This window comes from Cervus elaphus, chromosome 4 (assembly GCF_910594005.1).
Source record: "Cervus elaphus chromosome 4, mCerEla1.1, whole genome shotgun sequence".
NCBI lineage: Eukaryota > Metazoa > Chordata > Mammalia > Artiodactyla > Cervidae > Cervus > Cervus elaphus.
The window spans coordinates 27,245,963-27,271,779 of NC_057818.1; the positions used below are offsets into that span (position 1 = coordinate 27,245,963).

The following is a 25,817-nucleotide window of genomic DNA, read 5'->3' on the forward strand; positions in this document are numbered from 1 at the left end:
TGACTATTGCACTATTTTGCACAAGGGCATGCCTAAATTAGAAGAGATGGGGGAAGAAAATGAGGTTTAAGAGGGGCCTGCCCATAAGAATTTTTAAGATTACTTGAAATAATTCACAGACTCATACAGCTTACATATCAAATCTTTTAAGTAGTTACATTTAGGACACATGAAATTTTGAATGCCTATGTCATAATTTAAAAATAAAATGTTTACGAGTTAACTGCCCAATGGAAAACGTTATAGCTCTCAGCAGCTGTCTATCATGCACTCATAAATGGAAAAACTGAAACAAACTGCTAAGACACCTGCTCTTCCAACGGGTCCCATGTAATTTTGTCTTCTAGGAGTGAAGACCAGTTCACTGACATCAAGTTACAAACTTGTTTCCCAGCTGCTGGCTCCCGTTTCCTGTCACCACTCCCATTTCCTTAATATCTAGACTCTGAAATCAGCTCAGAGCCAGTAAAACTTCCCAACAGACCCCATTCCTAAAGGAAGAGATGATGGATCAGCAAAGGAAAAGACCAATCTCTGACACAGCAGTGACTGAAAACCCCTGCTACCCACTAACCTTTCAATCTGCTGGACAGGCAAACCGGAAACCTTAATCAAAAATGTCAGCATTATGCATGTTATTTCTTGTTGTAAATGGGCTAGAGTCTGAAGAAGAATAAAAGTAGCTCTAGAAAAATAAGCATTATCACCACAATTATGCTTTATAAAGTACTTAAACAGCGACTAGTATATAGGAAGCAGTTGATAAATGCTAGGTCCGTTATTTTCATATTTCATTCTCACAAAATTCCTATATAGTAGACTCAGCCAAGTTGAGCTATCTGCCCAAGATCACACAGCTAACAGTAAAGAGCAGGCGCAGGATTCAAATCTAGTCAGTTTGACTCTGCAGGCCTCACCCTTAGCCACTGTGCTTTCATTTCCCAAGTGTGGCCATGGGAGAATCGTAACTTAGGAAAAGGAGTACCGCCTCACCGAGACAGTTACAATAGCACAGGCAAAGACAAAGACAGCCCAATGGATTGGCCACGATGGAAAAGATGGAAAAAGACTGTGTCTATGTGGTGGTGGCAGTGGAATGGGTGGAAACGTAATATACACACAAGTCAGAGAAACCATCATCTCTTGTTGGCCACCAAGCTACAGCTCTGAACACAAAACAGAGAGAGATTATAAAACACAGAACACCTGCATCACCTGTAAGAGGGTGCTCAACTGAGAGACTGGAGTCTGGCTGCATTCTTCCAAGCCAGCTGCCACAATCGTGCCCATTCCATCTTGTCAGGATTCTCAGTAGAACAGATCGGGCTACTGTGGTTCTTTCTCCATGTCCACTTAGAAATTTTACTATTTCCCTTTTTCATAATTACAGAACTCAATACTTTGGAAAAGTGAAGCACTCAAACATCAAGTATAAACTTGGTCAGAAAACAGCCAAAGGATATACTACAAAATAAGTAGTCTACAAGCTTTAAAAATGTTTGTCATGAAACACACAGACTAAACAACTACTCCAGATTAAAAAAATATGACAACTGAATGTAACGCATGATCTGGGATTTTCCTCTGCTATAAAGAACATTATAAGGACAATTGGCAAATAAGAACATAGGCTGTAGATTAACTGCACTGCATCAATATTAATTTTTTATTTTTGATCATGGCATTCAGTTATGTAAGAAACTGCTTTTGTTTTTAGGAAATATAGGAAATTAGGGATAAACAACATACTTTCAAGCACTTAAAACAAGTAAAAGAAATAGTTATATATCAGCATATACATACATATCTGTATGTATAACATGTGTGTGTATATATATAAATAAAAGAGAGAAAAGGATATTTATGAAAGGTACATGGGAATTTTTGCAATTTTTCAGTAGTCCGAAATTTTGTCACAAAGTTAAAAGAAAAATCAAATGCAACTAATATATTCAATGTAAGAAAATTCTTTTTTTTTTTTTTTTGGCCACACTGCAAGGCATGTGAGATCTCAGTTCCCCGACCAGGGATCAAACCTGTGCCCTGCCACAATGGAAGTTCAGCACCCTAACCACTGAATTACCAGGGAAGCCCCAACAAATTCTAGAGTTGTCATCCACTCCTGTAAAGCAGTTACAAATCTGTGGGAGTGGCAACAGAGGGAGGAAAAAAACAATGGCCAGAAGCCTGTGTTCATCAAAACCCCCCTCTCCCTCTAAAAGTGAACAAGTACATTAAATAAGCTGCTCCAATGACAATGTCCCATATAGAGCCTTGCCTTGTTCTGTGATTCAGCAACAGATCAGGCAGACACCCGTTCCTGGATAATCCAGTTCAGATGAACATATCTTTCACTATGTCTAAAGGTAACTCACAGAACAAGTGAAGCACATTTGACTGCCCAACTGTCACCTGTCAGCCTGGGGACAGCAGGACAAATCTGAAGTGGCAAAATGGAGTCACACTGCAGCTGGAGTCCTCACATACTGAGAAAAGACCAGAAGACTGTAAGAAAAGTGATGAACAGCTAGGGACACTACCCTCCAAAGAGGCACCAAGTCTCTACATGAATCAAGCGGTAACTCTCTAGCCTCAAGCTTACTCCTCTGAACCTGAGAGACCTCCAGAAGCTGAAAAACCAATGAACGCCCAGATACTTATGACAGCGATGATTGACATTTTATAAACAGAATTCAAGAGAAAAAGTTAGGATTTATAAGGGAGGATCCTTGGCATCTGAAGGAAGACAGACCATGAATTTTTACAGAAGTAAGGCTGCTCCGATCCTCCAGCCCACTGTCCACACTCACTCACCACCACTAAAGTGGAAAACACATTTCCACAATTTCACATTTCATCTGCATGCTAAATTAAAAGCCCTTCTCTCACCTAAGGTTCATTTATCCCAATTCAGAGAATATCTGGCTCTAACTGAATCAGTTTAGCTGTTAACAAAACAAAAAAACTTAAACTCTAGTAGATAAAAAAGCTAAACAAAAGAAATTAAAGTATTAAATCAAGTTTTAACAATAAATGAATTTCGGCACACACCTACAGAGACTATTTAAAGGGGAAAAACTCCTTTAAAATTTTCTGTGCAAGAGCTCTGAAAAGAAAGGAAAAAAAAGATTTTTTTCAGGAGGTTTCTGCCCTCAGGTGAAGAGTCCCAGGTAGTCAGCAGTCTTGGTTCAATGTGATCCAAATCTTGTTCAATGTGGTCCTGCCTCTCTTTCCCTATTCAGCAACATTAAACATTTTAAAACAAAGACCAATTTAGTGATGGCTGCTCAGAAAGACGAAAGTTGATAGTTATCTGTCCTATTTATTTACTCAGAGCTGATCTTTAAAAAGCTGGATCTGAGAATGATTTCAACTACTAGAATTTAATTGTGACTGAATTTGCAAGCTAATGTCTACTAAAAGGCATTAAGAATTATGACCTCAATAAATCCCAGCAAATATTAACAGGCAAAGTCCTGTTTTAATTTCTTTCCAAGCACAACTGAACTGATACATTCAAGGAAGGCAGGAACACAGCTCAGAATTTTCAAACCTGGGATTACTTTTGTTCCACTACAAAATCAACAACTGCCCTACTAAGATTTTAATTTCATCACCTGCAATAAACAATTACAACAAACAATGGTTGTCAGGACTGTAGGACAGAGCAGAAAGAATGCTCAGTCTGGATGATGGCTTTTATTTTATTACCATGGCAGAATCCACTGCAACTGACCTAAATATCATTTGTGCAATGTTTATTCTTCACAACAAATTTCCCCCTGATTTTTCAACTCTCATCTTCCCAAATACATGATCAATTTCTTGAGGGCAACTGTTACCTCTGGGATTTAAAAATTGTTTAATTTAAAACAGTGAGGTACATAGTAGGCTTTTGCATCTCACAGAGAGGATGGTACAGTCCTCTCTCCTAAGGGCTCTGCCCTCTTAGCAAGTAATGAGGATGAGACCTGGAGGTACTATACGTTTCAAAAAAGGAGTATAAAAACACTGGTCCTTATGATGTCAAACAAGAAAGGAAAGTAACATTTCACTTATATGTTAAATATGCTGCTGTGGATACAAACCAGAGAAGCCAAGTCTAGGTCCCTATAGCGCTTCGGGCTTTCATCTACCCCACATGTCAAGTAGCAACCCACGGACATCAGGTATTTCCTTCCAGAAGAACACCTCAAAAATCATTAGAAACAAAGAAATTCCATTTGACTTATAGTGCATGCTCGTCCATCTTTCCAGTTGAGTTCAGAATATCCAGCTGATGTCCCATTAGTGCCCCTCACATCTACCAAGACTCTGCAGCAGGGACAGAAGGTCATGAACCCAGCTTCTATCCCGCTGGCCATGGAACCCCGAGCAAACTGCAGGTTCTCCTGGGTCTTGCTTTATCTGTAAAAACAGGTTTGGGTTCTAATAGTATCTATGCTCCCCTGTTGTGATTCTGTTTCACAGGTTGACCACACTCTCAAATCTCCAACCCCACAACCACAGCATTGGATACAGCATCAACTCGTTCACAATTTTCAAAATTTGTATTATTTTTAATACTTTAACAATCCTCTTTTTATACCAAGAGACGTATTAGCATTAATGTCTTGTTTCATGTAGTGGATGTCTTGGTACACTTGCCTAATAAAGCAAACGGAGGGCAAAAAACCTACCAGCTGAGAAAGTACAAATAGAGAAAAACATCAGTTTCATAAAAGCTCCATAGCCACCGACTCACTGTGAAGTAACTAAGAAGGATCCGGGACCAATCACCTTTAACACTACCTCCTGACAGTAGAGTTACACTTGTGTTGCTACCACTCTTTGTTTGAAGCTTGATAATTAATTTCGGTGGGGGGAGGGCGCAGGGAATGGATAAACTCTATATGAAGTAATACCAACAAGAAGCCTAAGATGAGGATTTCCAGTACTTGCAGCACGGGTCCAAAAACCTGCACTTTTGTTTTTTAAAATCTGGTATTGCTTTTAACTTCTATTTAGAAAATAGTTGAATTTGCAGCCTCCCAAGGACTTCAAGAAGAGATGAAATCCACACACAGAGGTAATGCTCACAAAGTGCTAAAAGTTGTCCAAAGTGGCCAGATGCTTTTATTTCTGTGTACACTCTCCTAAAAGGTACTACAAAGGAACTGAAAATTTGATTTTTCAAAATCAAAAGATGAAACTTTAGACATGAAAGTGGCTTTCTGCCCTGCTATATTAATCCTTACCATCCTCCCCACTCCTCAAAACAATTTCTGTCAAAAAAAGACACAACCTCCCTATTGATTGGGAAGTGTTCTTTGAAGATTTCGGTTTCAGAATCTCAATTCAGGCCAGAGAGAACATTCTGCTCACCAATTGCTAAATTCCTAAAAACCTCTTATTAATATTTAGACATCTATGGATGTAAATGAAGAGATAAGAAATTCCTCTGCGGTCGTTCATCATCCAGCCATTCTCATATGTTGGAAAGCACTGGGTGGAAACATTCACCAAAGAAGCAGGCTGTTCCTGTCCTCAAGGAACGTACTCTGTCTCAGTCACCACGTGCACATCAACACAGAAGTTCCTTCCTGCAGCTGAAATCCAGTAGGCCAAGATGAAGAGCAAGCTTTTTCTGGAGTCCTTCAAATTATGAGCAACTGGCATTCTGTTAAGGAACTAATTTCCTGTGGCTAAACATGACAATAGTAGTATTAGTCATAACTCTGACTTATCTGAATAGGGGCACATAACTTTGGATAAAGGCCCTATTCTTTTTCAAAAAAAAAAAAAAACAACAGTACTTTTAATCTATTTTAATTCAGCCTATCGGAAAGAGAAAAGCCAACAATACCATCAGTAGTTTCTTACCCCATCCTTCAGACAGAACAAAATCTGGATAGAAATGTCACAGTGCTTGGAAAAACAAAAGTGAGTGTACTTTTCATCAGCAGAAACAAGGTGGTGTGGGCTGCACCCTGAGAAGGACTTGTGTGTAAAAGATACAAGAAACAACACTGAGCCAGCTGGAACATCAGAGGGGCCTCCCAAGTCTTATTTCAGAACAGTGGAACTTACTTTGTGCTCAAAGTTAAGATCTTACAACCCAATGCCAAAATGAGCAGTAAGAGACAGGGAGAAATAGGAAACAAGAGCCCTGGCTGAGGGTTACTTCAACACAGTAATGTCAGATATGTTTCTCTGGGCCTACATTTCTTGTGGGTTAAATATAACCTTCAGCTTCCATACAGGATTCCCTAAACACATCCTGTGAATCTTCAGAGCAGGGAAAAAAACCATCTAGTAACTGAGGCTACAAAGTTCTCTACAAGGATGACCAAAGAGCAACGTGATGCTTTTCTAATTGAACATATCATTACTTCCATGTACACCTGAATGTTGTTCCTTTTCAAAAAAGACACCATAGGAAGTTGCACGCTTACTCTAAAAATGCTGCCATCACATGAAAGTTTAGACATTTTTCTGAAATTGCTTTAGCGTCAGCAATTCATTCTTCCAAATGCACAGCAATAGAATGTGGATATTCCTAACTTCAATTTATGCCTTGCTTACTTCCTAGAGAGATTTTAAGCAGCTTATAGTAAAAACATTTATGCTAATATATCAAGAAAAAAGCTGTATGGCTTTCCAGGTGACTTCTCTGAAGAAAGTATCTTTTTAAATATTTATGTTTATGAAGAAAAACAATAACAAAAAAGATGACATGATTCTGTAGGTGCAATTCATATTTAGGGAAGAGGAGAGTCAAAAACTCCACATTTTTCAATAACAGTTCCTCACTTCTTACCTCCAGCGTTTCTGACAGCACAAGTAAGTAACTTGCCTATTTCTCTCAACCGTAATCCTGTCTCTTCATCACTAGGCTAGGCTGGTACTGAATAATAAGAGTCGCTCATTTTTCTGAAAAGCCATTTTCAGACAGTCCAAGCCTGCCTCTTTTTAAATATGGACACAGCTGCCCTAACTCTACTTAAGATCACAAAAACAGCTTTTCGATCCTACATTCTTATCCACAGAGCCTCTCCAAAATGGCCATACTGGACTCTTGTTTGTGTAAAAGTGCTTATATTAATTAGCTTTTTGGTCATCTCAAGATTCTACTAAATGACATGCACACAAGTGAAATGATCTGGCAGTGATGAATACCCTTCACAGATTCTAAGAACTATTTTTCAGTCCACCCTGTAAAACATTATCAAAGTCCACCCTGTAAAACATTATCAATCAGTTACCTGGAAGAGAATTTAGCCAACTCTTCATACTTAGCCAACTTTTGGCCATACTTTAGCCAATTCTTCATACTTCATACATACTTCATACTTGGATGGATCATGCCTCCATCCAAGAGATGACAAAGTGTGTATCTGTTACAAACTTAGGCTGCTAAACCAGATTCAGGCTGTTTTGTTCCAATCATTATTTTAGTGATTGTAAGTGTACTCTCTACTGCTCCCAACTTCACTTTTACTGACTGATAAACAACTGAACCTTCCTGGCCCTGCTGGCTCACTGCATGTACCCCATCTGAAACTTTCATCACCAAAGGAGAAAAAACAAGCAATTATTCACTGAGGTGTTTCCTTCCACTCAGGCTTCAAACTGTCTTTGAAGCTACTCTGTTTCCATCTTTCATTCTGGAATAACAAATTCAGTGCTCAAGGAGCCTTTGAATCAACTGGGCTCTTCATGAAGAGGCTCTTCTTGCATGTGAATTCCTATCTAGTTTGTAACAAATGGAAGGCTCTTTGGAATATTCACTTTGGGAGCCCATAATTACATTTCAGAACAAGGATGTTCCTTAACTACCATGCTTAGATTTGAAAAAGGTCTGTGTGAAAAAAAGTTCAAACAGGCAGCATGGGAGGAGTAGCAGAGGCACATGGGGCAGAAGGTTTGTAAAATGAGTTTGTCCTGCTCATTCTAGAATGTAGTTGGCGTAGTTTGTATCCTTCTGACCTGTGAAAAAAGAAATTTTAATGCCACTCATAAGACACTCACCTTGAGAATTTTTACCACCACTCTCTCATTGTTGGTGATGTTAATAGCCTCAAATACTTCACTATACTTTCCTCGACCAAGTTTCCGAACCAGCTGGTAATCATCTTGATTACTGGGAAAGAACAAGAAGGACACATAAATGTCAGGACTTGGGATTAACCAAGCCTATGCCCAGTACACATCCCCATCCAGGCGCTTCCATTGATCAAGCACTTGCAAGTGTCTATATACCTAATGCCATAACTCATTCCCTAAATGAAAGCCACAACATAAACTTGGCTCCTTTCACTGGACGCAGCTCCTAACCTAACTGATCCCTCATAACTCGGCGGAGACAAGGTGGGAAGGCAGGGGTCTGAGCATGGCAGAGCATCCATCCTGGAGGCTCACAGGTGCCCCTCTGCCCACAGCACCTGCCTTATTACTTCACTCCCGCAAGGCAGACAGCGCCCGCTTTGAGAATCTGGACGTCTTTTAAAAATTTCCTCCCACCCAGTCTCATTTCAAAACCTCAAAAAGGCAGAGAATTTTAATAGCTCAAGAGGACAGCTGCTGACTTCCCACCCCAACAGAAACCCCAACGCGTGAGAAGGAAGGGCTGCTCCTTCACTTCCACCAGGCTCTGGTCCCTGGATCCCTACACTTGTCAGTAACAGAGCATTCCCCGGGGTAAGAGGGGTGCGCACGGCTGAGAGGAAGGGACGAGAAGCGGGGAGAGGGAGACGAGAATATGGTGGGGAGGGTCTGCTTCCCACCCCAGATCCGAAGAGGCGCGGGCCCAGAGGGGAGACAGACCGCGGGGGGCGAGTGCGATTTGCGGCGGGGGGCGGCCGGGCGGAGGTGGGGGTGCGAGGGCCCGGCGGGGGGCTGCGGCGGCTTTACCCCCAGCTCGGGACGTGAGCCTCATAGTCCCAGTACTCGCGGCTCCTCAGGCTGTTCACCTCCGCGTAGACCCGGGCCCTGCTGCCCGCGGCCGGGCCGGGCATGGCGGGCGGGAGCGGGGGGCGCCGCGGGGCGCCGAGGGTGGCGGCGCGGCGAGGGGCGCGGGGCGACGGGCAGAGAAGGCGGCGGGCCGCGGGCCGCCGGAGGAGGAGGAGGAGGAGCGCCGCGGCGGGCGGCCGCGCCAGGCCGGGCCCGCGGGGGCGGGCGGGCTGGGGGGCGCGGGGGGCGCCGGCCGAGCCGGCCCGGCCCTGGAGCGGCCGGCGGGGCGGCGGGGCGGGCAGCGCTCGCGCTCCGCGGCGGCCTCCGCTCGGCTCGCGGCTCCGAGGCGGCGGCGCTGTCGGCGGCACCAGCAGCGGCAGCCGCCGGCCGGGAAAGGGGCAGCGACGGCGGCGGCGGCGAAGAAGGAGGAGGAGGAGGAGGAAACCCGGAAAAGGGGCCGCGCTCACTAGGAGCGGCCGCCGCCCGGCTCGGGTCCGCCCAGACTCACAGCGCCCCCTGCAGCGCGGGGGGACCCGCCCGGGCCCGGCCCCGCCCCTGCCCCTGCCCCGCCTCTGCCCCGCCCCTCAAGGCCCGCTTCCAAATCTCCCCATCCTGGGTCTGGCCTGCCGCGCTCACCACGAGGTCAACCCCTCCTGCAGGCTGCGGCCCTAGAGGCTTATGCCTCGTATACCGTTTTAGGACTCCCCTAGAGACCCCTGCCCCAAACGCTCTGCCCTCTGGTCATCCAGAGTTTACCCACCCCAACCTCCCGGACGGACCCTGTTGTGACCTTTTTGTCACCCAAACTTTTCCCATCAAGTCCCTTCCTAATGACTTGCTCTTAGCTCTCAGAACCGCTCCGTCATAAGATTTCCCCTTCCTTCCCAGGGACACGCCGTCTTTCCCCCAATGGACCCTGACCTGTCACCCATAGATCCTTGAACCTCAAGACTTGCCCTTCTCTCTCATCCAGCGCCTTCCTCATAACACCCTTCTCATACACTATCCCCAAAATTTCCTTCCAGAACCTTCCCTCAAGACCCCTCTGTATAGTTCACATCGGACACTTGGGTAAGCTGGAGTCAGCCAAGTTGCTCGCTGTAAAGCTCCTATTTTTCCCTCCATAGTTAATAAGCGATACTTTGAGATCATATAAGTACTCTGGTTTTGTTTGGGACCGCAGCAGCAGGGGATTTGTGAGAGGCCTGCCTGTAGAGTTGGGCATGGACTGAGGGTGGGGTGGCCAACCAACCTTGGCCTATTTTATTTTGTTACTTTCTAGCCCTGAACATTCTTCTCTCTTTGATCTTCTGGGCCTTTCTTTTGTCTCGCTTTCCAATCCCACATTTTTTTTTTTAAATCAACACAACTTCCTGGCACAGCCCAGTTTGCTCTGGTTCTAATCTTTTTTTCATATTCTATTCTCTAGATGAGACTCTGTTTCCTCTTTTTTTGATATAGTTAAGAGCACAGACTGTGGAGTCAGATCCATCCCAGGTTTGAATCCCAGTCCTGCTATTTACAAGCTCTGTGACTTTGGGCCAACCACTTAATCTCTCTGTGCTGTAGATTTTATAGCATAAAAACAGTCATGGCGCCTACTTCATAGGGCTGTGGGGAAAATTAGACAAGTTAAACTGTGTTAAAGGGGCTTCCCTAGTGGCCCAGTGGTAAAGAATACTCCTGCCAATGTGAGAGACATGGGTTCGATCCCTGAGTCGGGAAGATTCCCCTGGAGAAGGAAATGGTGACCCACTCCAGTATTCTTGCCTGGGAAATCCCATGGACAGAGGACCCTGGCGGGCTACAGTCTGTGGGGTCACGAAAGAATTGGATATGACTTAGCGACTCAACAACGACAAACCACGTAAAACTCTTATAATCTGAGTGTCTAGCACAAGCTACATGCTCAATATTATTAGGATCAGATCAGGACTTTCTCCTATGACTTTTCCCTCCTTGAGATCACCACATACCCATCTTTCAGTTCTTTCTAGCCTCCAAGCTTGACTCCCTTTTTCCTCTTCAAGTCTCACATTTCAGTTCATTTTAAATGTTGGAGTTGATACTGCTCTTCTCAGCATCCACCCACATTCTTCAGAAAACTGTATATTTTGTAGCTAGTTTCCTAGGACATTGTCCTCTTTAAAAACAGCTTGAGAACAAAGACTGAGTAGATACTTACCACTGGCTCACCGAGCATTTGCCAAAGCTCAAGGTTTTCACTGAGTACAGTGTTACCCTACTGGATTCATTGAAAACAAAGCACACATTAATTACAAAGGAGAACGTGAAGATCATCACTCTAATCATGAATCAAACTTAAATCACCAATAAGGGACCAGCTGACCCTCTGATACGATGCACCAAGAAGGGACACAACATTTGCCCCAAAACTTTAACTTGAATACAAACTGGGGAGCATTCTGCAAAACAGCACCTGCACTGTTCAAGAAGGTCACTGTCACAAGAGAAAACAAGAAAACAAAACTCTGGAATTTGGCCTCTCAATCAAAGGCGCCTGAGAGAGATAACTAAATGAAGTGTATCATCCTGGATTAAATCCTGAATTAAAAAAGAAAGATAGGAAAGATGAGGGGAAGGAGGAAGGGAAGGAAAAAGAATACAGCTAAAAGGTCAGTACTTACTGGGACTACTGGGGAAATTTGAATATAGGATGTAAATTATATAAAGTATTGTATCCATGTTAAATTTTATGAGTGTGAGGATTGCCTTGTGTTTTGGTAGGGTTACTCTCCTGATCTTAGGAGTTACAAGCCAAGTGTTTAGAGATGTGGTAACGGAACTTCTGCAATTTACTCTCAGATGATTCTCCAGAAAAAACATAGGTTCCTGAGTGCACACGCATACATAGGGCGAGGAGAGTGAATAGGGGAACATGTTGACCACATGTTGACAATTAAAGAGTGTGATTGAAGATTGCATGAGCTTGTGATTTTTTGGTACTTTGAAAATTTTCAAAATAAAAACTGGAAGAAAATGATTTATGGATTAAGTGGGCTTTGGAATTTAATTCCCAAACCTGCAAGCCTCTGTTACAGAAGAAGACACAAACGGTCTCAGATTCTTAGTGTAGCCCTAGGGTTTCTTTCTGACAAGTCCCTATGAGCTAGTCTAGACAGAGGTTTTTAATCCTGAGTCTTTGGCTGAAGTTCCTAGGCTTTCGGAAACCTGACGCTGTATGCAAATTTGTGGAACAATGTGTGTGTGTGTGTGTGTGTGTGTGTGTGTGTGTGTATGCATTTGGGTGTGTGTGCATTCTTTCCTTAGCATCCGTAGAATTCTCAAAGGAAGCTATGACCCAAAAATGGTTCTAAGCTACAGGTCTAACTACTAGGTCCAACCCCAGCTGCGGCCCGATTCCTCACCTCCACCCTTGCCCACCTCTGACCCCACCCACTGTCTCTGCACCTTCCTTTCAACCCTCACCGCCTAACGCACACCCATCTCACGTAACCTGCTCCCACACCTGCGGGATGCCTGAAGACTCACCCACACAACAGTCTGGTGCAACATGCCCTTGGATTTGGCTGACACTTCACTAACTCAGCCCTGAAACCTGCAGTCAGCCCTCCCACGGCCAAATGGAATATGCATTTGTGGTTTCTTGTAGGTAGTTTGGGAACCCAGTGGACTTGGTAGAGAGACCCATCTCCTGTCTTTCCTGCTGGTTTGCTATGTAGCATGCTTGGTGTCAGTTAAGATGGGCAACTGGAGATGGTACCAGTGCAGCTCTTACTGAAGGAATAAGACTCGCTTGGGTATGGAGAAGGACAGGCTAGTGGCTTTTCGAGGGTGGCCAACAGGGAAGGGACATTCCGTGAACCTAAATTGACTTCTCCTAATTACTCTGTGTGTGGAGGCTTGGGGATGAGTCTGATTCAGGGTTACACAAGGGAGAATGAAAGATAGCATCTTGAATCAATGAGCCCAAGAATTTTGTACCAGCATCTGTGCCCCTAAATTCTATCCAATACGAAAAAATAACCCCCAACCCCCCAAATTAAAAAACTGTCATAAGAACACTTTCTGTCTTCATAAAGCTTATTTCCAAAATATTTGAGAGGTTTACAGGCATTTATGCTATATTGCTGGTTCTAAGAACCTAGCCCAAGAAAATGATGAAAATTATGAGCAGAGAATTAGTATTGAAAATTTGTGTGTTCAATATCATTGAATCCTGCAAAAATCTCGAGGCTAAAAACCATTGAATTTACCCCTTAACTGACAGGATTGTATGGTATGTGAATGATATCTCAAGAAAGCTGTTTAAAACTCCAGTGAGATCAGGGCTATAGTAAGGATCTCCTTTTTTGCAATTGTGGAAACCGCAACTCCAATGACATGGATAACTGAAGCAGAGCCTGGATTTGAACTCTGGTCTTTCTAACCACCAAGTCCATTTCCTTAACTCATTTCAGATTCAGTATATCTCCCCAAAGACCTAAAGATGTTTATCATGAAAATCATCATCTTTACGGACTTTCCTGGTGGTCCAGGGGTTAAGACTCTGTATTTCCAAAGGAGTGGGTACAGGTTTGATCCCTGGTTGGGGAGCTAAAATCTCACATGCCTTGGGTCCAAAAAAACAAAACATGAAACAGGAGCAATATTGTAACAAATCCAATAGACACTTTAAAAAATGTTATGTAAAAAAAAAAAATGTTATGTGTGTGTTAGTCACTCAGCTGTGTCCGACACTTTGGGACCCTACGGACTGTAGCCCACCAGGCTTCTCTGTACATGGACTTCTCCGTACATGGACTTCTCCAGGCAAGAATACTGGAGTGGATTGCCATTCCCTTCTCCAGAGGAACTTCCCCACCCAGGGATCAAAACGTGGTCTCCTGCATTTCAGGCCGATTCTTTACCATTTAAGCTACAGTAAAGTACTAAACTCGAGTGAAGGTAAGTATAGTGTTACTCGCTTAGTCGTATCCGACTCTAGGCTGTAGGCTGACTGCAATCATTGCCTCGTGGACCCCTCCACCTTTCAAGCCAGCAACTGCATCATCCTGACCTCTGCTTCCATCTTCGCATCTACCTGACTGACTCGCCTGCTTCTCTTTTTCATTTATCAGGACCCTTGTGATACTTGACCCCATGAACTGTAGCTCTCCAGGCTTCTCTGTCTATGGGATTCTCCAATCAAGAATACCGGAGTAGATTGCCATTCCCTTCTCCAGAGGATCTTCCCGACCCAGGGATCAAACTCAGGTCTCCTGCATTGCAAGCAGATTCTTTACCGTTTGAACTTCAGGGAAGTACCATTTAAAAAATGGCCCACATTAAAAAAAAAATCTTAAAGAGAATTATCATATTTAAAATCATGAAAATGTAGAACAGCCTAAAGATCCCCAATTGGGGCCACCAATTAAACAAACAGTGGTGTATCCCTACGGTAAAATATAGGCATCATTAGAAATTAATGATTGTCAGGGATTTTTAGTGATGAGAAAAATTTTATTATATAAGGTTTTTTAAAAATTACACAAGTAATTGTGATAGCAGAATAATACCACCATCCCCGCCTTGTTCCCCAAAGATATCTACTTTCTAATCTCTGTGACCTGTGAACATATGACTATGTTACTTTACATGGAAAAAGTCTTTGCAGATGCAATTAAATAAAGGACTCTGAGATGGGGAGATTATCCAGGATTAGCCAGGTGAGCTTAATGTAATCACAAGGGTCCTGATAAATGAAAAAGAGAAGCAGGCGAGTCAGTCAGGTAGATGCGAAGATGGAGGCAGAGGTCAGGATGATGCAGTTGCTGGCTTGAAAGGTGGAGGGGTCCACGAGGCAATGATTGCAGGTAGCCTACAGACTGGAAAAGGCAAGGAAACGGATGCTCACCTAGCACCTCCAGAAGAAAGGCAGCCTTGATTTTAGTCCAATGACTCCCATTTTGAACTTCTGACCTCTTGAACTATAATAGACCTGTGTTGTTTTAAACCACCAGGTTTGTGGTAATTTGTTGTAACAGCAACAAGAAGCTCATAACTCAACAAGAAACTCTACAAGAAACAGTAGAATATAGTTACTAAATATTCCTCAAGAAACTCACTCAGCAAAGTCAAAAGTGAACAGTGTCTTCTTTCTCTTCCACACTCGCACAGTTTGATGTGTTTCCTTCCCGGCCTTTTTATCTTCAGTAAGAACATGGAATACAGCATATACTTTTCTGCTTTGCTTTGCACCAAAGTGTATGTACATATTTTGCAGGTAAATTCCCAGTCTTGTAACAACTGCATAGAAAAGGGACTGCAAGGAGATACATTAAGTGCCTTTGAGTCTTGTGATCATTTATTTATATAATTGAAGAAATAACTAATGTTTAGTGGCTGTTGACTTATCTTGGCCTTTCTCCCAACACCTATGGGTTAATGGGAGCTTTTCACCAGTTGGGAGGTTGTAAAGAGGTGGGGAGGCTTCCTGGTGGCTTAGACAGTAAAGAATCTGCCTGTGATGCAGGAGATGCAAGAGACGAGGGTTCCATCCCTGGGTCAGGAAGATCCCCTGGAGAAAGAAATGGCAACCCACTCCAGTATTCTTGTCTAGGAAATCCCATGGACAAAGTAGCCTGGCAGGTTGCGGCTCATAGGGTCGCAGACAGTGAGACCCTGACTGACTAACTTAACATGCATGCACGGGCTGAACTGTGGTAATAGCCACCACACCCCCTGGCAAGACCACTGTACTTCACAAACATTTATCCTCGTCTAGACAAACCAACTGCTCTTCCAAACTGTCCAGAATTAACCATCAACTCCTACCTCTCATCCTTCACCAAGTCCAACTGGCAGCTCACTTCCACCATCCTGTCTTGATTTAAGCCTGAATCATTTCCTTCTTAGCTTTTCTGTGGGTCCTTTTCTGCGGCCATTTCTTGGTTGTCAGGCTTACCATGTACTAACCAGTGTGTGTGTGTGTGTGTGTGTGTGTGTGTCTGTGTGTGTGTGTTTGTGTCTGTGTGTGTGTGTGGAGGAGGGTCCTTAACCTGGGTCAGTGTGCTAGAATTCAGTGGCTTCATAACCCTGGGTAAAAAATAATTACATCTTTATCCATTAACATCTAAATAAAATTTAGCATTTCCTTCCATTATGGATGTAGTAAGAAAAACAAAAGTAAAAACAAACACAGCACAGTAGTATTAGCAGTCCCTGCAAGTTTGTCACCTGTGGAAATCCCAGATATGTGTCTGTCACTTTACAGTTGGTATTATTTCAAATGAGAAAAGTTTGCGCTCCAGAAGGACCAGCTGCTCTGAGTGTTGGAGGCAAAAGGATCTGATAGAATCCTCCTGATTTTGGGCTTTTCCCCTTGGATTCCAGTCCCTACTCTGCCACCCTGAGGCCTCTGTTTAGAAGATTCTGAACCTGAACTGAGATTTGATACTTTTTATTTCCCCCAATAGATTCTAGGGGATATACCCTGAGAAATAAGAAAAACACACATGCACATAAACCAATAAAGAAGCAACTAAACGAAAAGATGATGTACTTGCAAGCTTTACTTTTGTTTTAGAAAGGACATCATTTTCTGGATGCTTGAGGAAGCCTTCCTCTGTTTGACTGGAAGATGACACAGAAAGCCCAAATGCTAGTATTGGGCCGACCCTGTGAATGGAGGGGCTGCCACCTCTGCTGCTCACAAGAGCACAACGTACAACAGAGGCTCCTGAGGATGAACCTCCAGCCCCCAAAAGTGCAATCCAAGCCCAAGAGGAAAATCACAACTCCACACCCCTAACTGGGGACCAGTCTGTTCACTGCAAAAGTGGAAGAGGGGACCCAGATCACAGTGAGAGAGACGGAAGGGAGAAGATGGCCCTGGTGGCAAGCGCAGTAGACGCCAGTGGCATTGCTGGAACCATCGAGGAGTCAGGCAGGCACTCACCCTAATTAGCTCAAGAATTGCTTCTTTCTGCCGACACCAAAATCCTTAGACCCTCATCCTAATTTTCCATTTGCCCCACTAATATCCTGTGGGCCAAAAGGATCCCCTCCAGGACCCCTCTTCCAACAACACAAGAGAAGACTCTATACATGGACATCACCAGATGGTCAACACCGAAATCAGATTGATTATATTCTTTGCAGCCAATGATGGAGAAGCTCTAAACAGTCAACTAAAACAAGACCGGGAGCTGACTGTGGCTCAGGTCATGAACTCCTTATTGCCAAATTCAGACTTAAATTGAAGAAAGTAGGGAAAACCACTAGACCATTCAGGTATGACCTAAATCAAATCCCTTATGACTATACAGTGGAAGTGAGAAATAAATTTAAGGGACTAGATCTGATAGACAGAGTGCCTGATGAACTATGGACGGAGGTTCGTGACATTGTACAGGAGACAGGGATCAAGACCATCCCCATGGAAAAGAAATGCAAAAAAAGCAAAATGGCTGTCTGAGAGGCCTTACAAATAGCTGTGAAAAGAAAAGAAGCGAAAAGTAAAGGAGAAAAGGAAAGATATTCCCATTTGAATGCAGAGTTCCAAAGAATAGCAAAGAGAGATAAGAAAGCCTTCCTCAGTGATCAATGCAAAGAAATAGAGGAAAATAACAGAATGGGAAAGACTAGAGATCTCTTCAAGAAAATTAGAGATACCAAAGGAACATTTCATGCAAAGATGGGCTCGATAAAGGACAGAAACGGTATGGACCTAACAGAAGCAGAAGATATTAAGAAGAGGTGGCAAGAATACACAGAAGAACTGTACAAAAAAGATCTTCATGACCCAGATAATCACGATGGTGTGATCACTCACCTAGAGCCAGACATCCTGGAACGTGAAGTCAAGTGGGCCTTAGAAAGCATCACTACAAACAAAGCTAGTGGAGGTGATGGAATTCCAGTTGAGTTATTTCAAACCCTGAAAGATGATGCTGTGAAAGTGCTGCACTCAATATGCCAACAAATTTGGAAAACTCAGCAGTGGCCACAGGACTGGAAAAGGTCAGTTTTCATTTCAATCCCAAAGAAAGACAATGCCAAAGAATGCTCAAATTACTACACAATTGCACTCATCTCACATGCTAGTAAAGTACTGCTCAAAATTCTCCAAGGCAGGCTTCAGCAATACATGAACCGTGAACTTCCAGATGTTCAAGCTGGTTTTAGAAAAGGCAGAGGAACCAGAGATCAAATTGCCAACATCTACTGAATCATCGAAAAAGCAAGAGATTTCCAGAAAAACATATACTTCTGCTTTATTGACTACGCCAAAGCCTTTGACTGTGTGGATCAGAATAAACTGTGGGAAATTCTGAAAGAGATGGGAATACCAGACCACCTGACCTGCCTCTTGAGAAACCTATATGCAGGTCAGGAAGCAACAGTTAGAACTGGACATGGAACAACAGACTGGTTCCAAATGGGAAAAGGAGTACATCAAGGCTGTATATTGTCACCCCGCTTATTTAACTTATATGCAGAGTACATCATGAGAAACGCTGGGCTGGAAGAAGCACAAGCTGGAATCAAGATTGCCGGGAGAAATATCAATAACCTCAGACATGCAGATGACACCACCCTTATGGCAGAAAGTGAAGAGGAACTAAAAAGCCTCTTGATGAAAGTGAAAGAGGAGAGTGAAAAAGTTGGCTTCAAGCTCAACATTCAGAAAACTAAGATCATGGCATCTGGTCCCATCACTTTATGGGAAATAGATGGGGAAACAGTGGAAACAGTGGCAGATTTTATTTTTGGGGGCTCCAAAATCACTGCAGATGGTGACTGCAGCCATGAAATTAAAAGACGCTTACTCCTTGGAAGGAAAGTTATGACCAACCTAGACAGCATATTAAAAAGCAGAGACATTACTTTGCCAACAAAGGTCTGTCTAGTCAAGGCTGTGGTTTCTCCAGTAGTCATGCATGGATGTGAGAGTTGGACTGTGAAGAAAGCTGAGTGCCGAAGAATTGATGCTTTTGAACTGTGGTGTTGGAGAAGACTCTTGAGAGTCCCTTGGACTGCAAGGAGATCCAACCAGTCCATCCTAACGGAGATCAGTCCTGGGTGTTCATTGGAAGGACTGATGCTAAGGTGAAACTCCAATACTTTAGCTACCTCATGTGAAGACTTGACTCATTGGAAAAGACTGAACTGAACTGAACCAGGAACCCATGTGGCATTTCTGTTCAGTTCAGTCGCTCAGTCATGTCTGACTCTTTGTGAACCCATGGACCGCAGCACACCAGGCTTCCCTGTCCATCACCAACTCCCAGAGTTTACTCAAACTCACATCCATTGAGTTGGTGATGCCATCCAACCATCTCATCCTGTGTCGTCCCCTTCTCCTCCCGCCTTCAGTCTTTCCCAGCATTAGGGTCTTTTCCAATGAGTCGGCTCGTTTTTCCAAGCTGAGACAAAGGACATTTACTGAGCCTTGATGACATCCATTGCCATACAGTAACCATTGTCATGGTTCTTCAGTCTCTCTCAGTTAAGGACAGGTCCTCAATTCCTGCTAGAAAATTATAGGCCAGTACTTTTGTAGCTTGATCCTCATTTGGGGGTTATCTGATATTTTTTCATGATTTGACTCAGATTGTATAGCCTTGACAGAAATATTATAGAAATAATGCCATATTCTTGTAGCATCCAGTCAGGTGATATATCATTTCTATTGTCCTGTTTGCTGTTGCTGTTTAGTCGTTAAATCATGGCTAACTCTTTTGCTGCCCCATGAACTATAGCCCACCAGGCTCCTCTGTCCATGGGATTTCCCAAGCAAGAATACTGGAGTGGGTTGCCATTTACTTCTCCAGGGGACATTCCTGACCCAAAGATCAAACCTGAGTCTCTCTCTGCATTGTCAGGCAGGTTCCTTAGCACTGAGCCACCAGAGAAGCCTATCGTCCCCTTAACCTGAGGTTCTAACTTCAATCACTTGTTTATCATGGTGTGTATGCTCAGTTGCTAAGTTGTGTCCGACTCTGCAATCCCATGGACTGTAGCCTGCCAGACTCCTCTGTCCATGGAATTTTCCAGGCCAGAACACTAGAGTGGGTTGTCATTTCCTTCTCCAGAAGATCTTCCCAACCCAGAGATCGCAACAGAGTCTCCTGAGTCTTCTGAATTGGAAAGTGGATTCTTTACCAGTGCACCAACTGGGAAGCGATTATCATGGTAGTGTCTCCCAAATTTCTCCACTGTAAAGTCACTCTTTTTACCTTTTTTTTTTTTCTCTTTTTACCTTTTTAAGGGATACATATTCTATAGGGAAGTGTTTTGAAAACTGTAATTATCCTGGTCCTCATCAGACTTTCCGTTTGTTTCTTTATTTTGATATAAGGAAATGGCAACCCACACCAGTATTCTTACCTGGAGAATCCCATGGACTGTAGCCTGTCAGGCTCCTCTGTCCATGGGGTCGCAAGAGTTGGACACAACTTAGTGACTAAACCACCACCGTTGGTAAGAATTCATAACCAATAGATCCCTGTTTTATTCTATGAGTTATAATCAGTTCTTGTCATTAGTTATTTTGGTGTTCAGACTGTCCCTTTTCTGGCTAGTGGGAGTTCCTTGAAGCTGGTGCCTGTATCCTTTCAATGTTCCATCATCCTTTGAGCACTTTCTTATTTTTTGGCACCAAAAAAAATGTTCCAAGTGCATCTTGTACTTTCCCCATCCCAGGCCAGGACACCTGGAATTTCTCCAAGGTGTCCTGATTCCTTTTAGTGGAGAAGAACATTTAGAAACCAAGATCTGGGTGCAATGTATGCTCATTCTTTTTGGAATGAGCCTTCTCAGGTGGACTGGGCTATAGAATGTATATATGCTATATTTATGTAGAATACATGTGTATATGTGAGTGTAGGTATGTGTGTGTGTACGTACATGAGTGCACTCACATCCACAGACCTCATTTCCTTCTATATTTATTTCTCTCTATATCTGTGTATATTGGAAACCATGAGTTAGGACTCCCCGCCTCCATTGCAGGGGGCGTGGGTTGGATTTCTGATCAGGGGAACTGAGATCTGGAAAGCATAAAACAAACAAACAAAAAGAATAAAGTAGAACATTTACAAATGTGCTAAGTGCTTTGCACTTAGCACAATGTGGATTTCTCCATATCTCCAATTCCAGTCTAACACCATAGAATTCATCCTAGTTTTCTCCCTCTCTCCATTTGTAACCCTCTTTTCTGACAGTGGGCAATCTGGTACATGCAGGCTATTTTAGATGGAGGAGGGAGTGGTAAGAAAGGTCTCTCTGAGGAGGCAACATTTACGCTGAGACATGAAGATGCTGGGGGTGTTGTAGGCAGAAGGCTGCAGTCCTTGTTGTGAGCAGAAGCCCACGGGTGTGTCTGAGGAGCAGCTGGGGTCCTGTAGGTAAGTCAGTAAGCAGATGACATCCGCCAGGTAAGAGGGGCTAGTTCAGGTAGCAGCACCCTGCATGGTAAAGACTTCGATTTTTATAGTAACTGAGATAGGAAGCCATTGGAGCATTTTGAATGCAGGAGAGGAATCTTTTTAAAAGGGTTGCTGTGACTGAAAATATGGAAGCCGGGAGACCAGTGGGAGACTCCTGCAATAAACCAGTGGGTGAGCTATGGGGCTAGGAAGGTGGTGAGGAAGGGTCAGATTCCAGAATCACTTTTCAGGGGGAGCCAACGGACTCTGTAATAAATTAGATGTAGCGTGTGGGGTGTGAGAGATTGGTGGTGGCAAATGGTGCTCCGTAAGTGCTTGTTAGTCAGTAGGAACCTCTTTTGGTGGCCCAGTGGTTAGGACTCCCACCTCCACTGCAGGGGTCATGGGTTGGATTCCTGGTCAGGGGAATTGAGATCCCGAAAGCATAAACCAACCAAACAAAAAAAGAATAAAGTAGAACATTTGTATGCAAAGCGCTTAGCACAATGTGGAACACCTAATAAACTAATCAGATCACTGTTTATCAGTTGATGAATGGAGGTGAAAACTTACCCAGGAGGCTTCTTATTCCAACTCTGGCCCCATCCTAGCCTCCGGCAACCTTACCCCTTGAACAGAGCTACCCCTTTAAACCTGTCCCTCCCCCACCCTTCCCAGTGAGTCAAAACTCCCACTTCCTCTGAGCCCTGTCTCTGCAGGATGTGGGTGAGCATCTGATAAACTAATTCACAATAAGGTATTGACATCTAGTGAGATGCATACTCCTCCCAGAAGCATTCATATTTTCTAAAAGGTGACAATTTATTTACTTAGCACTGGGTAAGGGTGGAGTCTCTGACAGTGTGGCAGGGTGTTGAAGGAGGTCATTTTGTTCTGGCCAGTACTCAAAGGAGAGCTTATAGAAATATGGGATTTCTTTGAAAGGGTCCAGCCCAGGGCCAGACTGCATTCCTCCCCTCTTTTGCCTCCCACAACAACCTGGGTATTTCCTGCCTCCATTTACCACAAGAACACCATCCACACTTGGCTAGAAGACCACGAGTTCTAGGTGCTTTCCCCAAGATGGTCAGGGCTTGGTTTAGCTGCCCTGGCCCTTCAGGAGCCCCCAACTGTGGGATGGTTCAGGAGAGCAGTCTTCACTCATCCATCAGGCTCCTCTCCCCAAGAGAGACTTAAACCTTGAGGCCACTGGGCTGAAGTCCTGATTGTTTGCAAAATCTGTTTTTCAGCAATGCTGGTTTAAGAGGCCAAACCACAAAAGCACAAGGAGGTGCCATTTCAGACCCATTGGTGGAACTATGAATAATCAGAGTTCAATCCATTACGCCTGTAACTTGCCTTCACCAATCAAGGTAATTTATTGCTACAGAATCCCTTGCATGTCATTCAAGTTGCACGTAGCCCAAACAATAAGATGTTTGCTGGAGTTGTTTCCCTGGAACTTGGAGTCAGCTGTATCTAGTTAGAGCTGAGCACGTTAAGACTGGATGGGACTGTTTGGGGAAGCACACTGGTTGAAACCACCCACCCTGGCCAGGCACCATAGTAATCATTTGCATGAGTTGTTTTATGACAGGAGGTCCTGGTAAGGAACACGGAACTAATAAGCCTCCGCCAACTGGAAGAGTTCAGGAAAGGTCAAAAGGAGACACCACGTGTCCGACCACCTCCCAGAATCCTTCTCTCTGGCATCCATCTTGGCTGAACAAGGCATGCACCACCAGGAAGGACTCTGAGTCAGAATGATTGACTAAGGACAACCCGGAAACTAATCCCATCACCATAAAACCCAGACTGCGAGCCATGTAGCAGAGCAGTTCTCCAGGGTTCCCTTACCCTCCTGCTCTCCACCCAGGTGCCCTTTCCCAATAAAATCTCTTGCTTTGTCAGCACATGTGTCTCCTCAGACAGTTCATTTCCGAGTGTTAGACAAGAGTCCAGTTTCGGGCCCTGGAAGGGTCCCCCTTCCTGCAACAGGACCACTGATCCTCCAACTGAGCACGCGCAAGTGTCTGCTCAGTGACCTTTTGATGTCGGATGGCCGAAAACTCCACCCTTAGATCATGTTAAGTGCCTCCATTTTTTTTTTTCCTTTTTATTTATCTTTTCTTTTCCATTATGGTTTATTACAGGATATTGAATATAGTTTCCTGGGCTATACAATAGGATCTTGTTGTTTATGCATTCTAAATATAATAGTTTGCATCTGCTCATCCCAAACTCCCAATCCAATCCTCCTCGTACCCTCTAAACACCTCTATCTTTGAACATGCATCCCACAAAGAAGCATATAGCTCAGATATATCTGCATGGAACACCGATTACTTCACCTTTTCCCTTCCTCTTTTCCCTGTTCCTAAGACCGACCTGCTTCTTTATCGCGTAAATATCCCAAGCCCGTCGCCGATGAGGAGGCAGATCTGACACTTGTTCTCCCATCTCCTTGCTTGGCTACCTCGTAAATAAATCCTTTCTTTGTGGTAAAACTCGGTATCTCAGTGTTTGGCTTATTGCATGCTGGGCAAATGAACCTGGCTAGGTAATACTAGGATGGCTTTAATCAAAAAGACTGATAATAACAAGTGTTGACAAGGATGTGGAGAAATCAGAACCCTCCTACACTGCTGGTGGGAATATAAACTGGTGCAGCCACTTGGGAAAACAGCTTGGAAGCTCCTAAAAATGTCAGGTATAAAGTTACCGTATGCTCCAGAAATCATACCTCCTGGCACATGCCCAAGGGAAATGGAAACATATGTCCACAAAAAAACTTGTAACTAAATTTTGTGGCAGCATTTTTCATAAGACCCAAAAATTGGAAAAAAATTTATGTTCATCAACTGATTAAAATGTGATCTACCTCTCCAATGGAATACAATTTGGCAATGAAAAGGAATGAAGCTCTGACACAGGGTGTGACATGGATGGACCTTGGAAATACAACGCCGAATGAAAGAAACCAGACACAAAAAACTCACAGGTTGTATGATTCCATTTACAGAAAATGTCCAAAACAGGTAACTACATAGATACAGAATGTAGACTACCGTGTGCCAGGAGCTGGGAGGTCATGGGGAGTGATTGCTAATAGGTATAGGGTTTCTTTGTGGGGTGACAAAAATGTTTTGAAACAGTGCACAATTCTGTGACTAAACCAAAAAACATAGAATTGTACACTTAAAAAAATTTTTTTTGCCACACCATTTTTTTGGGGTTGTAGAATCTTAGTTCCCTGACTGGAGATCGAAACTATGCCCTCTTCAGTGGAAACATGAAGTCTTAACCACTGGACCAGGAGGGAAGTCCCTGGAATTGTACACTTTAAATGAGTGTATAGTAAGTAAGTTATATCTCAGTAAAGCAGTTTTATATATGTATATTTATCTCTTCCTTTTTTATTTTTTATATTATGAAAGTATAACACATTTACAGAAGACTTGGAAAATACAGAGCAAAGTTTAGTTCCACTATACATTACAATTATTTTTTTAAAGTAGATAAATTAAGAGTTTTAGTTGGAGTTTCAATATCAAACTCTCAACAATTAATGGAATGAATATACAGAATCATAGAAGGATATGGTAGACCTTAAAAGCACTATGAACCAATTCGACATAATTAAGATCTATACAATTTTCACACAATAGGCTACAAATTCTATTCAAGCTCCTGTAGACCATAGACTAGGAGACACTGAAACATATCCGGGGACATAAAACAAGGGGCAAAAATTTCATGGTCTAAAGGCATTGGAATCATACAGAGTCTGTTCTCATATAACTGTGGAATTATGTTAGAAATCAATGTCAAAAGATATTTGAAAATAGCATCTCTCTCTATATTTGTTTAATGAAAGTAAGAAAGGAAGAAGAAGGAATTCCCTGGCAATTCAGTGGATAGGATTCTGTGCTTTTCACTAGCAGGGTCCAGGTTCCATCCTTGATCAGAAAAAACTAAGATCCCACAAGTCCCACAGGGTGGCCTAAAAAAAATGAAAAAAAAAAGCAGCATATTAAATCAAAGTATAGGATGACATGTTAAAGAAAAAGAAAGGAAGAAAGAAGAGAGAGAGAGAGAGAAAGAAAAGAAGGCGCAAGCCATATTGGCTAGGAAATCTTGCCATATACAGCAGCTCATTGGAAATACCCAGGTCCCTGGGGACTGGTCTTACCTTTCTAGAATGTGGATGAATAGAAGAAAGATAAGAGATTCCAAGGGGACCAAAGAATCCGTGGCCACTTTCCCTTAGGGAAATACTGTGCAGGATTTGCTTGGGGAACCAGGTAAAGAATAGGGATATTAAGAAAAATTGGGGAAAAAAAAAAAGAAAAGAAAAATTGCCCCAAACTCAGAAATCAAGCAAAAGGAAGACTACATCTCCTTTCAACTCATGCTGGAGCATTATCTAACTGACCATCTCTGAATTATTTCTCTGTCTGGGAGATGTATCTTTGTTGGATTTAAACTTTC

At 43.3% G+C, this 25,817-nt stretch overlaps 1 protein-coding gene across 1 annotated transcript in view; it reads right to left on the reverse strand.

Moving 5' to 3' along the window:
* The window catches only part of CSNK2A2 (casein kinase 2 alpha 2), a 35,215-nt gene extending 25,852 nt beyond the window's left edge, over positions 1-9,363 (reverse strand). The window contains exons 1-2 of the mRNA XM_043898614.1: positions 8,893-9,363; positions 8,011-8,122 (exon numbers count right to left, since the gene is read on the reverse strand). Coding sequence (XP_043754549.1) covers positions 8,011-8,122; positions 8,893-8,996 — 216 coding nt within the window. The 5' untranslated portion in view covers positions 8,997-9,363. The remainder of the gene's footprint in view (positions 1-8,010; positions 8,123-8,892) is intronic.
* Between the last annotated feature and the right edge of the window lie 16,454 nt (positions 9,364-25,817).